Source organism: Aulonocara sp. 'chitande type north' Nkhata Bay, linkage group LG17 (genome assembly GCF_057382095.1).
Source record: "Aulonocara sp. 'chitande type north' Nkhata Bay isolate Kocher_YH1m ecotype deep benthic linkage group LG17, A_spYH_male_GT1.1, whole genome shotgun sequence".
NCBI classification, from domain to species: Eukaryota; Metazoa; Chordata; class Actinopteri; order Cichliformes; family Cichlidae; genus Aulonocara; species Aulonocara sp. 'chitande type north' Nkhata Bay.
Window position 1 is genome coordinate 1,955,159 of NC_141360.1, and position 16,701 is coordinate 1,971,859.

Below are 16,701 nucleotides of genomic sequence, written 5' to 3' on the forward strand. Positions count from 1 at the left end.
GCTCGTCTCGAACATGTTCCACGAGTGACTTCCCCTCCCTCTCTTTCTCGTGTCCCTCCATCCTAATGTGAGGAAATCATTGCTGACAAAGCATGGCTGGTCTAAGACAGAAGCTCCATCAAAGAAATAAACCCCGATCCCACTGTTCATCCCAACCCCATCCCACCCCTAAAACCCCACACCGCTATCATTAAACAAATCTACTCATATGTGGGCCCTGAAGCTCCTTCCCTTCCCTACCTATTGTCTACCTACCGCTTCATTTTGAAAGCTCCACACTGATACTGATCATTTTCATTTCATTTTGTTTTGTTCTTTTAATTTGCTCTGGGGGTTCATCATTTGTTTGGGGATTAACACTCTAACAGGGATTTTGGCGCCTCTTCATCGCTTCTTGCTTCTTGGCTTTGGTTTTTTGCTCAAACGCCAAGAGGGGCTGAAGGTCTGGTCATTTGGGCTTCTCATTAACCTGCTGCTCACTGTTTGTCCCCTTGTTACTTGTGTTTTAGAGAAAGATGAGGCTGCAATTGAGAGCTCTGAGTTCAATGCCACGTCAGTAGCTGATGTGGACAAGCGGGTGAAACGGCGGCTACTTATGGGTAACTCTTTTCTTCCTCTTTCTATGTGTTGCTATGGCGCTTGTGCTTGTATTCCCGACTCTACTCCTATCCGCGCCCTTCTCCTTCTCCTCTCTAACTAAATTTTATCAAGAGAAAATTGGAAACCCTTCGGGGCTCACTGCATCTACCCCCACAGTCACAGTTTGCTTTATTTTTTTTCTCATATCTGATGAGATTTAAAAACACGGGTAAAACAAGTCTCACTGAATAACTCTACTTTTCAAACCTCTGGAGGCCTCGAAGGTTTTCTCAGTGACTAACATTTACTTTCCCAGTTATACTCCAAATGTTTTGTTTTCCACTTCCTGTATTTCTGATTACTGATGCTCCAAAACAAAAGGCTTTATAGAAAAATAAAGGTCATAGACCCAACTTTCCCCATGTTGACACAAGTGTAGCATAAAAGGTTCCAGCTGTACTTAGCAGAACGTTCTCATAACCGTAGCCATCGAAGAGGTAAGAGGCTGTGAAACTGTAGCAGCCAGATCCCTGGTTCACATTGATGGTTCAGTGATGGTTTGTACCACTTTGAGGATGTATCCATCTATTCCGCCTTTAAATTTATTGCAGATCAGCGTCTGTGCTATTGGTGAAAATTTTGGAGCCACTAATCTTAATCCCAATTGTAATTAATTCCAAAAACACCAAGGGTGGGCTAAAAACATCAAACTACGATTGAGTTAATGAAGGTTTGGAGCCTACCATCAAGCGTGGTTACTTTAACACCTTTAAAATGACTTTGTAGCACCTCAATCAATCAGACTTTCACCAAATCAAATGGGTGGATCAGTCAAGATGTGCCTTTTCTGAAGCAACACATTTCTACTCTAATTCAATGCCTGGGGTCTTTTTGTTTCTCAGACAGGAGTCGAGCAACTTAAAGTCCTGCTGTTACCAAATGTCCTGTATACTCTGTGGTCCATTAAAACATGTTTCAAACTTACACGAGTTTTCTTTAAGCAGGTTCTGGCCACTGTGGCTTGAAGCAAGGATGGAAAATTGGGTTTCGCAGGCTTCCTCATTCCTCTTTAGCTTTTCTTCCATTTTCTCTCCGCTCCCATTCATCTTTTTACCAAATATTTGATTTGCTCACATTCTAAACCTTGCTTCATCTCTTGTCATATCAGCAAGCCTCCTCTTCTGATTTTGCCCCAAAAGTAGTGTTACAGGTTTGCTGAAAGTCTGTCATGTATGCCACGCTGGAATGGCACAAACCTCCACAGAGAAACACGATTCTGTAACAAGCAGCGCCTCTAATTCATTCATGTCATGTGTAATAAAGATCTACTCTTTCCTTTTTTGATGCCTAGCTGGTTGTCAACAAGATCTTTCCATTTTAGCTTTTAACCATTAACCATATCGGCTGGACCAATAATAACCATGCAGCAGACTCCCATAAGAGCTGAAATAAGTCGTGTTGGACAGCTCCATGTCCAAAGTCTCTATTGAGACTAGATTTACAGCAAACAGCAGGTGAAACATGTGTTACCCAAACCAAACTAAATACTAAGAACCCATCTGACGTGACAAGTCAATTCCTGATAATAACTGCTGTTGAATTAAAATTTGACTGACACTGATAAATGCTGATTTGTGCCCTAACATATCATAGAGTGATATTAGCCTGGTCCTAAACATGACCCTAATTCTGTAAAACATTAATACCTCACATGCTTCCTTCAGATCTGTGAGCATAAATATGTATATGTGCTTCCTTAGAGCACAGAGACCTCACCACTGCTGCACTGAAACTGTCTGAGAGCATCAGTATGTTAGATTTGACACTACTATCATTTTTCTCTCTGCTTCTGAGAGAAATGGTGCTGCAGTGTCCACCCTCGTTGTTGCAGATGACACAGTGTTTAAGACTGATCGAGCTGCAGCCGAGGCTCTAATGAAAATGTGCTGCTAAAACGAGCCATAAGGAGAGGGAGAGGGGAAATAGGGAGGAAAGAGACTAGGCTTAAATCATTCTGTGACAGCTCATGGTGTTAATATTGTATGAGCAGCTAAAAGTGGATCAGGTACAGGAGAGAGCAAAATGTAAAAATAAATAAATAAATGGTGCTACAAGGGAAATCATCACAGTTGATCGTGTGTCATGTGTGTTTATGTGTGTTTATGTGTGTGTTTATCAGTGTTGGGAAGGTTACTTTTAAAATGTATCCCAGTACAGATTACAGATTACATGCCCCAAAATGTATTTTGGAACGTATTCTGTTACGTTACTCAATGAGAGTAACTGTAACGGAATACAGTTACTCATATTTAGTATTTTAAATATGTAACGGCGGCACATGTATTCCGTTACTCCCCAACACTGGTGTTTCTATACATAGCTCAGTAACATGGCCACCGCAGGATCGACAGTGGATCTTGTCGAGTCCCTTTTTACAGCAGTGCAGCAGGTCCTAATCCTTTCTGCTTTAGCATGCACAGTTTTATGCTCCCCAGCTTAAATAAATAGGAGATGTGTCCTCCTCTCATGGAAAGAGTTGGCAACAGCAGTCAGTGTTAATATGTAAGGAGTGTAACAGATATGTATGTACAACTGTTTTACCTTTTATTCCTCTTCTCCTGTGTGGCCTGTTGTAATCCTGACAGCTGAAGCTGGACTCTTCTTCAGTCTGTATCATCTTCCAGCCTCCTCTCAACAATAGCAGTTTTAAAAATGGCCACATCAACAAGTATAAGCATATATATGTTTATGGTCAAATATTAAAATTATGTAAAATATAAATATACTACAAAATAGCTCTACTGGGCTGAGCTAGGCTTTACATGGGGTATTATCATCCCCACACCAGGTGACGTGGACGCCAACGTTTGTGAATGCTACAACTTGAGAACAAGGTGACGTAAGATTTTGTAGTTGATACCTTAGGTGCGTCTGTTAGGAGGCTGAGGGGTAGCACTGGCAGTTGCCAGTATTTTTTAATAAATGGAGCTGGGGGATGATCACTATGTGAGGCTGTCAGGGACTTGGGCGTGTTTTTGAGGGATTAGCTCACATTCCAGCAACAAACAGTGCTCTAAGAAACATAACAAGCCTTTAAAATGTGCACAAATACACAAGACACAAGGAAAAAGATGTGACCCCTGTTAACCACACTGGCAAAAGCAGTTCTGAATGCTTAGCAATGAGGAGAACATTTTTAACTTTACTCGGAGCAGCCATACTAAATGGCGTGTTTTAGGCTACTGACACATTAATAGACGTGTCACTTGCAGAATTCTAAATTTACATTTTTTAAAAGAATTCTGACCAGAGGCATCGCTTAAGTTTGAATGTTTGAAGGAAACCTCTATAATTTGTATATATCACTTTCTTGGGGTTTTTAGAGTCCATATCTGATGTATGGACGTGATACTGAATAATCAAAGGGAGCAGCTGTGCACATCGCAGGGTCTTCTTGTAATTGACTAAGTAAATGAATATAACCTGAATAATGAATATTAACTTCATCAACTGTAATGCTTGGTACACTGCTTGTGCACACAAGCAACCAGCAATCAGGAAGACGCTGCAGTGGATGAAAGCAAAATTTCAATTAGTGTTAATGTGTGCACTTTAGAGCTGTGAACTGACAGATTTTGTTACTTTTTAACAAGGTCAGACATGAGAAAGTGAATGAGGTTATTTTTGCAGGGCGATCTTTGAGCATCATTGAAATCACCATATGACGACCTGTTTTAATCAAGGCAGCCGTCTACGCTGAACTGCTCACATTTAATTTATGTAACGTACTCACCGCAGAGCCCACAGCTGAAATATAATCTTCAGGTCTACTTTTCTGCATGCTGAACACAAGACTACAGCGAGTATTTGTTTGGTAGCAAGCACTGTCATAAACTTTCAGCAAGCACCAGTGAAAGCCTGTCTCTCTTTTCTTTGCATCCACCCTCCATCGTAGAAAATAAAAATAAAATACAAAGAACGGATTATTGCTACAAGTCCCACCACTCACTCTCAAATAAACCTGAAAGAAGTATTTGGAGTTTTAGGCTTGGAGAGGAAAGTATGAGGGGCTTGTGCCGGATGTCAGGCAGGCCCAGCATTTCATCAATACTCCCGAGCTCAGCCTGGCCCTGGGGCTGGGCTGGGCGTGGCGATAGAGAGGCTCACCCTCAGCTAATGACAGGGCCCACTGTACTCGGTATAGATCACCCTGACCCATAAACAACATCTCCACACACTGACAGGCACATACACTTTTACTGTACACACCTATGCAGACACACTGACCTCAATGCAATAGACATTTGTGAGACACACACTTGACAGAGGCCTGAGTCTGGGACAGGGCTCTGCTGTGTCTTGCCTGGATGTCGAGGTATCTCTCCTTCCAGTCTTTGCAACTACAAAACTGCCAGCTGTCATTCTGAAATGCTTCATTTGAGCCAGACATTTACATTTGAAATCATTTTGCATTCTTGCTTGGAAACTTTTCCAGCAAGAGAAATGGGCATTAAAAGGATGATGAATGCAGAGTGACAAACACATACGGACCAGAAAGCACAGATTATGGGATGGTGGCGTGAGACTGATGTTGTTTGGTGCTGCATGAGGGAAAACAAACAAATGTACAAATACCTTCCTGTTTCCTGATAGCAAACATCAGCCATCTTGGCTCAGATGTGTTTGTGACTCTGCATTCTGAAAGGGCATTATGCTAATGCACTGACCTTTAGATGTGGATGTGTTTGCCTGACTGAATAGGCCTTTCCTACTTTGCTCTTTACTTCACTCGGGCACACAATCTCCTAGCATTTTAATTAAAGGAAAAGCTGCCAAGAGAAAGGAGGTGGGGGGCGTCCCTGCCAACGCTATTTAAGGTCCAGAGTGTCATCTTCTTAGGAATTAAATAAATTAGATTGGATGTTTCTGAGGTGTGTTTGTTTCCTTAAATTTGTTATTATACTATATTCTAGTATTCCTTACAGAAATACTTTGGTACGATTTTCTCTGGATCTCAGTCACCTCCACCAGAAGCAGAACAGATACAAAGCCAATCTTCCTTATTAGGTGTAGTTTTAATCAGTTCCTCTGGATGTCAAATTTCAGCCTCTTCAGCACTTCTGCAGGCCCATTGAGCAGGTTTGTGTTGAGCTTTGCTAAAGCAACAGCAGCTGGGCAGGTAAGCCAGAGTTACCATGGACTTGTGTTTGTTTAGGATCAGCTCAGGGAATACTTATCTCCACCAGATACAAGAACATTTTTCTCTAGGAAAATATACACTTGAGCTCTGATGAATGTCTTCTAGACTTACAGCACTCAATCCACTAACTTTATTTTTCATCTACTGACCCTTGTGTTTTCTTGTCACTTTTGGAAACAGGACCGATCTCAGAGTTCTTCACACTCCTCAGTGGAATTTGTCTTGTTGTATTGATACATTGTTTATAATAAATCTTGACGTGTGTATACTACCAAGTGTTGTAAATGAATATATAAAACTCTTCCATTCATAAAAACTGCAGTTGTCATAGGATTCATCCGTGTGTTGACAAAGCTACATGAGACGAGAATACAGTTCACTGTGCTGTCATTTCATACTGTATTCTTCTACCGCATGAAGCTTTGTCTCAACCTGTGTCAGGTGTCAGAAATAGCTTTTTCATCTTTTCAAAGGTAGGGCTCACATGGTAATAAGCCCTCTTTCCTTTCTCCCATCTCTGCCCTGCCGTCTGCAGAGACCTGTGCCGTCAACAACGGCGGCTGCGACAGGACGTGTAAAGACACAGCTACGGGGGTGCGTTGCAGCTGCCCTGTGGGATTCACCCTCCAGCCTGATGGAAAAACATGCAAAGGTCAGTAAAGAGAAGATAGTGTGTGAATATACATGTGTGTGACTTATGTGAGTGGAAAGGGTTAGTTTCACACGGTTCACACGACTGCTTTCTGAGTGATCCACAGCCAAACTCTGGCCTCACCATCCGCTTCACTTCGATCTGCACAAAGCTTCGTTCGTGGTCATTTGCTCTGCTGCTGCTTGTTGTTGGTTTTGCAGTTGAGCATTTCTCCCCTTCTGGGAGCCGAGCTATGACGTCAATGACGGTGGTCCGAGGAGAAGATGCTGCAGCGTGGGCCTTAACAATCCAAACACATTATTATAGCCTTTTGACTTTCCTCTAAACAAACAACCTCGTGGAGTAAGGCAGACCTGTGGGTCTGTGGCTGGGTTGGAGCCCAGTCCCACACAAGTCTTTATTTTTGTCAGGGCTGGACAAAGAAGCAACAAAAGGGCTTCAAGGTTTTCTGTTTTTGAACTTTTCAAATGCATAAAGAGGTTATAAAGAGCAGAATAGCGGTCCCAAACAATCTGAGAATGTGTCATCAGCTCTCATTTTAAAGACTGCATTCATACGTCCAGCAGTGCAGAGCAGGCCACTTCTGTTTGTTTGTCTTCAGTTGGTGGAAGAACCCCAGAGGGTAGGGGCTTCTGTCTGCTCAGCTCCTCAGGACCTTTCATTCAATTCAATTTTTATAGAGACAAATCACAACAACAGTCGCCTCGAGGCGCCTAATATTGTAAGATACACAATAACAATTGAGAGCTTTTCTTTAGTGAAAGTAAAGCATTCAAACACTATTCTAAGATGAATCACCGAAGTACAGCCAGCTGAAGAAATTTGACTATCAACAAAATTATGTGATGTTTCATTCACACTAGAGTAAAAATGCAACCTTGTGATTAGCAAATAAAAGTGATTTCTCAGTAATTGCACTGAATGTCACTGATATACAGACTGGTGAAGGTTTGCAAAAAACTGCTAATTCATAAAAACACATCTGTTTGGAAAAGCAATTCAAGTGTTTGCCAGCTGGTTCTAAATCAAGGCAAGTTTGACAAGCAGTGTATATCATTTTGTGTTGAATCGCCATCCTGTTACAGTTTGTGGAGGAATTTCTTTCTTATTTTAGATCTGTGAGGGTCTGGCTCGACTGAATTTAAGCGATTAGTGTGAATTTCTGTTTAACGTGAATTAGTGTGGATGCATTCTGTCGTGGCTGTGTGCAGGCAGGAAGAGAGGACCCAAAATGCAGGACTCACAGAGGCAGAAGTAATTCAGAAAACTCAGCTTTATTGCTGGGATAGACTGAACAGAAAAACTAACTAAACTGGGAATACGGAACAAACTAAACAGGTAGACAGGCTGGCAAACAGAACACACAGTGAAAGAGGGTACGACGCGACAACGAGCAGGGGAAGACGCAGACACTAAATACAAGAGGTGAACAGAGCTAAGAGGAAACAGCTGGGAGACACGGCTGACGCTGATTACACTGACGAGACAGGGAGCGCACAGAGCTGAACGCACAGACATAAGGCACAGACCTACAAAGTAAAACAGGAAGTACACGACAGACAGAGCGAGCCAGACGAGACAGAAGTTACCAGACGCAGACTCATGAGCAGACAGAATAACACCATGGACAGACAGAAGGAACACAGAGAAGAGGATAAACACTGGGAAACCAAATAACAAAACCTAACAACAAGAACTCAGGAAGTACTGCCAAAACTAGGAAGCTGAAATACTAGGACAGAACCCAAAACAAACAGTCATACTTCGTAATGAAATCAAAAGTAAAAGTACAAAACCAAAAACACTGGGCCACCGACCCAGGACCGGGACATATTCGGCAATAGGTTTGCAATTTTTTGCAGTTTATCACAGTTAAACTTCATATTATCATGAACAGACCTAGTCCCACATCGCCGAAATATTTCAACAAAGCAGCAAGTAAAGCAAACAATATAATATCACGTCAGCTTCACATGGAATCATCTCCTTCTGTCACAAACCATCTCTGATACTCATCTCTATTCCACCCTGCCTGCACTCTCTTCTTCACCCACCTGTCCTATGCAGTGTCCACTGCTGTTGATTCTCTGTGTTCAAACTCATTGCCACTACTCCTCACTCTTATACTTGATTCTCACATTCTGTCGGCCTTTGTTGACTTTCCTCTTTTCTCCAAAGCACCCCTCCTCCTCTCCAGACTGTAGCCTGTTCCCTACTTTCACTATAGATCAAAATGTCATCTGCAAACATCACAGCTTGTCACAGAGACTCCTGCCTGACCTCGTTTGTCCCGTCCGTCACCATTGCAAACAAAAAGGGACTCAGAGCTGATCCCTCATGTAATCCCACACCCACTCTGAAACCATCTGTCACTCCTACCATCCCACCCTCACATGCTTCTCTGCCACTCCTGACTTCCTCGTGCAGGACCACAGTTCCTCTCTTGGCACCCACAGAGACACAGTGCAACTCCTGTGTTTCTCCATCAACACTCTTTCTCAGCTTTTAGTCCTTTACCTTCTCTCACTTCCTCAATTTGATTTTCAAAGTCATCCCACACAATGCCATCCAGTTACATTCTTCTCTGTGTGCACCTTCCTCTAATTTTATATGTTATGCTATGTCGATTCCTCTTCTTAAAGTGTTCAACAGCCATTTCCATCCTTTTTGCAAATTCCACCACCGTTGGCATTTCTCTCCTTTACACCATACCTATCCATGAGCTCGATTTCCTTCTCCTACATGTCTGTTGGAGTCTGTCCCAAACAAAGCAAACCTCCTTTGCAGACACTCTGCGCCACTTTTCTATAGAGTAGCTCTCGCTTTTAACTAACATCCAACTTGGAGTCATACGCACTGATGCTCATGACAGCACGCCTTCGATTTCCAGATTCAAAACTAATTATGCTGTCTGACAAAGTCTACACCTCCACAACAGTTAAGGATGCCTCTGGGAGTAAAATAGGCCATCTACTCAAAGATCAGTTCCCTCGCTCTTTTTACTGAACTCCAAGTTGTCCCATTTTAATAAATGTTAAGCTTCTGTGGGAGTGTTGAGAGTCACAGTCACATACTCTTCCTTCAGGATTAGTCCCACTCCATTTAGCTTCCTATGGTACGGTAGAACAGTTTGAATCCACCATCCTTGCTTCCCTTGATGGTCCTTACTCTCACCTCTGCTCTTCTGCTTCTCACTGCCTCCAAACACACGTCCTGCCTCTCCCAGTCTTTGGTCTTTGGCTGACAGTAGCACCTTCTCTTTGTGTAATTTCACCTTGCTGACCCATGCCAACTACATATCAGTAAAGATTTGCCTGAAAATAAAAGTTTATTTTGGTGTGTAATAGAAGATGTGAACAGGTTTTCAGTGTGGTACGTTCTGTGAGTGATATCTGATGTGTAGAGAGACATTTACAGTAAACAGCCCACAGGTGATGGACGTGAGATAGATGTCGACGTAGAATCAAGGAATTGGTCATTTTGCACAAGGCAAGATGTCCAGAATCTGGACAGCTGGTCTTATGGAAGTATGGTCCTATAATTTAAAATACTGTGTGCGTGCATGTCTTCCAGATAAAGTGTGTCTGCAAAATGACTGTGGGGCAGTCTGAGAATGTGGCATGTAGGTGTGTGAAATTCTGGAGCCAGAGCTGTCTCAGGCCTGCAAGGCAGACGACGTGTCGGCAAACTTTGAGATGTTTGAACAGTGAGGCCCACGCTGGCCTTTCTCGCTCTCTCTCTCTGACACACACACACACACACTCTCTTCTTCGACCTTGATGTGCACACGCTCACACAGACAGCACCATCCAGCTGCAAATACAGTAAATACATCCATTTACCTGCAAGAGCACTCAACCACAAGGCAAGACGAATCAGCGTAATTTCAAATGATTAATTAATAATGTTAGCCAGCTTTGACTGGATGCATTGATTTAACATGTTATTGTTATGACACAAGAGCTTATATAAAACTAGGTCAACTAAGTCAAAAAACAAGAAAATGAATGGAAAAAATTATCAAAAAGCAAACGTGGTGCAAGTGAAATCATTAAAAAGAGAACAATGTAAAAATTAAAATCAACAAATCAACCAGTAAAAAGGATGAAATCCATAATTTATGATTATTAAGATGACAAAAAATTTAATAATGAAAAAACATGATCTGTTATTGTCACCCTGTAGCTTGTAAATTGTTGACTTGAATCATTTCAATATACAATTTCTCGGGTATGAATTTCATAACTAATTTTAAACTAATTAGCTTTACTAATGGGTACCTGAGTTTCATGTTAAATGCTGTTGGAGCATCACTGATCTTTGAGTTTGTAAAGCTGTGTGGTCCCACCCTGTGTTACAGTACAGTACTTAAATCATGTCACAACTTGATTCCAGTGTGGTGGCACTAGATTTTATCATAATGCCGAGGTAGTAAGCAAGTGTTTATTTCTCCATTTATATGTCATTACTTGTACTTGGTATGTCATTTATGCTGATATGTTTATCCATCTGCTGCTGTTACACCATGTACAGCTGTCACTGTTGTATGTGGTGTAACCATGTACTGCTAACAGTGCTACTAATAATCGCTGTGTTCATAAATGGTTTACTAAGGAGGAGTAATGCTATATAAATGATATTTACTTGCTAATACCTTACTAAAAGCTTAATAGCGTGACTGATTTATTTCATTATGACAAACTGCACAATAGTACAGCTGGAGGGGGTCAAAGTAGAACCAATGCTCCTTCTTTGCTCAGCCATAAATACTTGAAGATAAAGTCACGTAAAGATGTAAGACCTGCTTTTGTTTTGAGGTACCTGCTGAAACAACTGGTGCTGCATCCTTTTGTTGTTGTTGTTTTTTGAGTCGTTTTAAAGACAGAAATCAGTCAAAGGGAATTATTGCACACGATGTATACTGAAAATGATTCCAGCGACCCTTTCAGCACCATCATCTGCTGGCAGTTATGTAAAGATCACAGCTGGAAGATCATCTCTTCAGATGTCAAGTTAAGAGCCCAGCATCTTGTGCGAACACTTACACTGTCCCTTTGGGTGATTTGTGATGCTGACAGAACCCAGCATTTATAGTGGAGAAAAAAAAGATTCCCCGCTCTGCTTTTTTGCCTTGAGTTAGAAAGATGGATAGGAGTGCAGTCCAGCTGTCCCACGCCCACATAATTTGGTTGTGGATCAGCCCCCGGGCTTCATAAATCCAGCGCTGAGGGGAACTGAGAAACACAGAGCAGGCAGCTCACATCAGTGTCTATCAGGTCAGAAAACATGTAAGATTGGAGAAATATGGCCACAGTGTGACATCACCCACAGGTCCTTAAATGTGGGCTTACTGTTTGCCTCTTCATTTGAAATGGCTACAGTGAAAAAGTGATCAAAGTCAACAGCCCAAGAAAAACGCGACCGCATCGCCATTAAAGCTGAAAGACGCAATGACCAGTAGGTGGCTGTGGCCATCTTTTACTTACAGTCCATGCTTTTACCCCGTGTCTCATGCAGAGTTTACTGTTTAGTGTTCAAGATCCACTCATGATACTTTACATATGTGTGATAATGGTTCCTGTCTGACGACTGGCTGAAAAACAGTCTCTAGTGTCTAAACTCTTTGGATGTGCGTTCATTTTCTGAACCGTGTGTGACGCCTTATCAGTTCCAGTTTTCAACTTACTGGTGTATATTAGCAACAAAATTACACCCTTTTAAGTGTCTTAAGTTAAGAATATTTGCTTCACTTCAGCCAGTCCTGGATGTAAAAGACTGAATATTTTAACATCTTCCGTTAGGTTGTGTTAATATCATTACTGTGTATATGGGCTCTCGACATCATTCAATCTAAAGCGGGGTGACAGCTTCCTGTTACCTTGAAGATGCAACATCCTGCTCCAGGACATATACGCGTATTTATGTGCGTCGTGTGTGTGTAGGTGTATTCCACTCTGGTGGCGCGTGTAATCACAGTAGTGTTAGCAGTGTATTGTAGTGCATAGGGTATAATTGCTTGCATTTAGCAGTTTTCAGAACATAGTAGTTAGTGGCAAGATAAACGCCGTGCTATGAGGTGGTCTCCCGTCTAATGTGCCTCTAAATTGCTTGATCGAGACAGACAGCTCTCCTTCGGCCTGTTTGCATCCAACTTAAATCTAAAGCCAAGGGGATGTGCCCTGTCGTGCCTGTCTATCATAATCACTTCAATATAAATATGTAGGGCATGTTTAAAACCCACAAGTCTGATAAACGCTCTTTCATCTGCGCTGAAAGACAAGGCGGTTCAGCCTCTCACGATGACAGACACGCCAACCAGAGGAGCCATTTCATCACAGGCTCTCGTGCCGACAACTGGGTCAGAGAGAAAGACAGAGGGAGAGGTTGTTTTTAACAGCTTCCAGATGTTTGATTAGATGGTGCACACTGGTGGTTATATGTTACTGTAGCACATGTGTGCGCGCTTCTGTTTTTGCAGGTTAATTAACGCAGATTTCGGTTGCATGTACGCTGTTGGACCTCTGCGTGCGGTTATCTGTGTTTCTGTGTGGTCGGCGTACAAATCCCACTACAGTGGCACCGAAGACACGTTCCCACTGGCCTGCATTCCTTCTCTACTTAAAGAGAAGTGAAAACAAACAGACAAACATACATTCACATCAAACCGAGACAAGGACATGATCACAGCCATTCATGGGGAAATTAATAGACCTTTACAGAAGGGGAATCATCTAGATGAACAATTGTGCTCGTCCCTTACTGTGAGTTTGTCTTTCTGCTGATCTGTGTGTTTTGAAGCAGAACTAGTGACTGAAAAACACAAGCATAAAGAAACAACTTGTCAGTTAACACATACCCTGCTTTCAGTCTACTATGATTAGCGATGGTTATGTTTCAATTTTCTGCTTCATAGTTGCACTAGGAAGTTTAATTATGCTACATGTGCTATGAACGTTCTGTAAAAGTCAAGCACTGAACATGAGTCAGTGGCCCAACACCTGCAGGTGATTGTACATTCCTGTTAGCTGTCTCTGGAGTTCACTCAGCCCCTGAAGGACACATGTGTAGTTGGTGCATTGTGGTGTAGTGTCTCGAGGACCAGTTCACACGGTCATAATAACTGGCTGGTATGCAGACACCTGCACAGAGCTTCACACTCGTGATGTGAGGATGAAGCTGTGACACTCTTGTAACAACACCAGTTGCACATGTGACACCTTTTTTATATTTTGGCACAAAAGTGATCTGGTAGTGTGGCGTGAACTTGCTGTGACAGCATTTTTAATCTTGTTTACATTCTTTATAGATGCTCCCGGTCAAGAAAACACGGCGGGCAGGTGGCTACGTTTGACCAAAATCACCATCACAACCTCAGTTACTAACAGCATCTGCCTCCTGAGCCACAGTCTGGATGCGACTCATTCAGTCTTTCAATATGACACATTTGTCCGACAGTTTATATAGAAACATAATTTAGTAACTCGTATGTCACTTTTGACCTCGGGAGAAGTCGCAGGTCAGTGAGATCAAGCCTGAGACACACTGACTCAATCGCAGCCGGCCGTCTCTGTTCCAGCTGAAGCGGGCTGGATCACTGACTCTTTCACTGTTGTGAGAGTTTGGAGCCCTGGCCCACATGCCCTCGTGGAGTGTTTGTTATTAAACAGCACTAGGATCGAACACTAGGATCATTTAATACCTGAACAAATACACGCTGCCTCCCGGCATGATGTCTGTCCCCGTCACCACCAGCACCCCGCAAAGAACACCTACGCTCTTCAAGAAAACTAGATCTCCTTTCCCCCGTGCATAATTATTTGTGGAGGTTCATGTTTCTGCAAATTTATTCCATTTAATTGCTTTTTACTGCAAATATTTGGTAAAACCACACAGCTTATACTCAGGAGGTCTGTGTGCACATTCCTGCAACAAATCTTATATTGGCTTAAGTGACCAGAGCTGTATTCCTGGTCAGTCTGCTTCAACGAAATGGACAGGCAATCATACTGGAGACCCTACCGTTGACCTCTGGAGGCAACAGTCAGAGTTGAGGAGTTAGAGTCCATCATTCCTCCAGTTGGCTAGTATAGTCCACAGCACTGATCACTTGGGCCAGTTGCTAGGTCTTAATCAGGCTCTGCAGCATCATCAGGGTCTCCACTGGAGTCAGGTTTCTCATTCCAAACACTGGGCTCCTCAAACCCAGCCTGAGGCTCACAGAGAGAAAGAGAAGGGGTCGGGAGGCCTGTTTCCTTTGGCTCAGGTGGATGTCAGCAAGTCTTCTCATTTGTGATTTTTTTCTCTTTTTGTTAAAAGGTTCCAGAATATTTTCTTTAGCAGTGCAGACAGATTTTGCAGGAGTGACTTAGTGAGTGTCATGTCAGGTAAACTTCTCCCTCTCTGTGTTTGAAAGTCGAAACGATGCTCTGCTCTAAACTTTTATGACTGTTTCCAGAACCACCGTTTTTCTGCGAGATTCTCCTCTGCTGCTACACGCTGTTAAATTCATTTCTTCCGTGTTAATGCACACTTTTAATTTCTACTGAGAAACACTCCAAATTCAGCATTGCAATAAACATTTTGACCCATTTTCTATCCCTAAAGAAGCCGTTCATTGTCTCTGTAATGTTTGATTTTGTGTTTGAGTGGCATCACACTCTCAGAAAATTCATTACCTAGGTTCAGCTGGAAGTGGACTGCTCTCGCCAGCTTTTTATTTACTTTATTGTAGTTGATAAATTTCTCGTAAATCCAAATCCTTAAAGTGACTTTACAAAAGGTCTAAAAAGTACTAAATTTGGCTGTTGAACATAAACATTCATACACAATCGGTTTGAATCGTCTGGTAGACCTACGTGGTGTTCAGAGACGTGGTAAAGGTTGGAACTATTGATTGGAGGCTGGAGTAAGTTATTGATCGTCTAGAGTAAACGTCAGACATGGATCCCGAGAGACAGCCTGTGGGTGTATCTGTGTGTGTTTGTGTGTGTGGTGGTGGTAGTGGGGTTGAAATGTTCAACCACTCCCTTTACAAAGGCAGGACACATCATTGCATGTGCACCCTGTCAGAGAGTCTCAGCTCAGTCCAGCTTGTTTTGCAGTTAGTTCACCTGCATTAACAAACCCACGACCTGCACGATGCTATCAATGTGCTCATTATCCATAAAGGTGTTCTTCTATTGTTTTCTCATGCAAACACAAGCAGAAGTGCTGTGTTGTTAGCTGTGATAGCACTGCATAGCCCAGCTACAAATTATGTTGTTTAGTGTCGACTGTACTGTCAGTAAACACTTCCTTGATGATGAATGTCACGTACCTTGGGGGTCCTGTGATTTGACCTCTAGCACCATCCTGAGGTTGCCCAATGCAAATACTCTGGTTTATGATTCCCCTGAGTTTCTCAACAGCACTTTTGCTAGGCTTCATCCTTTGCGCTCGTAGCCAAATCACTCTTGTTTCTGATGAGTCAGCTTCCTGTGAGGAACTGCTGGCTGCAGCTAGTCTTGTTTTAGGTGTTACAAGAGACAAATAATTCCTCCAGTAAACTGACAAGTATTTTTGAAAGCACCTTCTACTCTCAAATGTCCCTTTTAAAGACAGCATTACCCACCTGCTTGCTAGCTGTGAAAACCTTAACTCATATCAATGTCCTTGTGTTCAGTGATCTTATTTATTGACGTTATCCCATTAGACAGTTTCCAAGGATAAAGTCCCACCAAATGCTGTTGGGTTTTATTGTCCTGTTTAACTCACTCACCCTTTGGCCCCTTGTAAATTCATCATGATGGCTAAAGGCAAAATCGTCTAAATGCAAAATTAAAAGGCTAAGCTTGGTGGAGAGGTGCATGAACCCACTGAACTGTGATGCAGGAAACTTTAAAGTTGTGAAATAATGCATTGGTCTTGGTAGAGGATTGCACTCTTTTTATGATTATATAAAATGACTGGGTTCCTCAGGTGATATTTTATGCATTTTCTTAGAGAGAGGATGAAGAGTTCCGCCATTTGCGAAGGAGTCATAGTAGGAGCCGCTCCTCCTCCTAACAGCTGAGGCGGTTTGGGCATCTGACTCCTGGATTCCTCCTGGATGGATGGATGGATGGATGGATGGATGGATTTGCAGCAGTGGTTCCGTGTAGAAAGACCAACTCTGACATGCCACACATATCACACAACCTCACTTGTCTTTAACTGTCCTGTGTCTTCTCTCTAGATGTGATCATTTCAAGATGTGCTAAAACTTAATGTATTTATTTAACCTCAAAGCTTA

At 42.4% G+C, this 16,701-nt stretch overlaps 1 protein-coding gene across 2 annotated transcripts in view; it reads left to right on the forward strand.

The window, feature by feature from the left end:
- scube1 (signal peptide, CUB domain, EGF-like 1) overlaps window positions 1–16,701 on the forward strand; it is a 119,568-nt gene that overhangs the window by 74,244 nt on the left and 28,623 nt on the right. The window contains exons 7-8 of one of the 2 annotated variants that reach the window (XM_086268895.1): window positions 510–599; window positions 6,315–6,431. In XM_086268895.1, the coding sequence (XP_086125021.1) occupies window positions 510–599; window positions 6,315–6,431 (207 nt within the window). The remainder of the gene's footprint in view (window positions 1–509; window positions 600–6,314; window positions 6,432–16,701) is intronic. The other variant, XM_086268896.1, reaches the window with a different exon arrangement.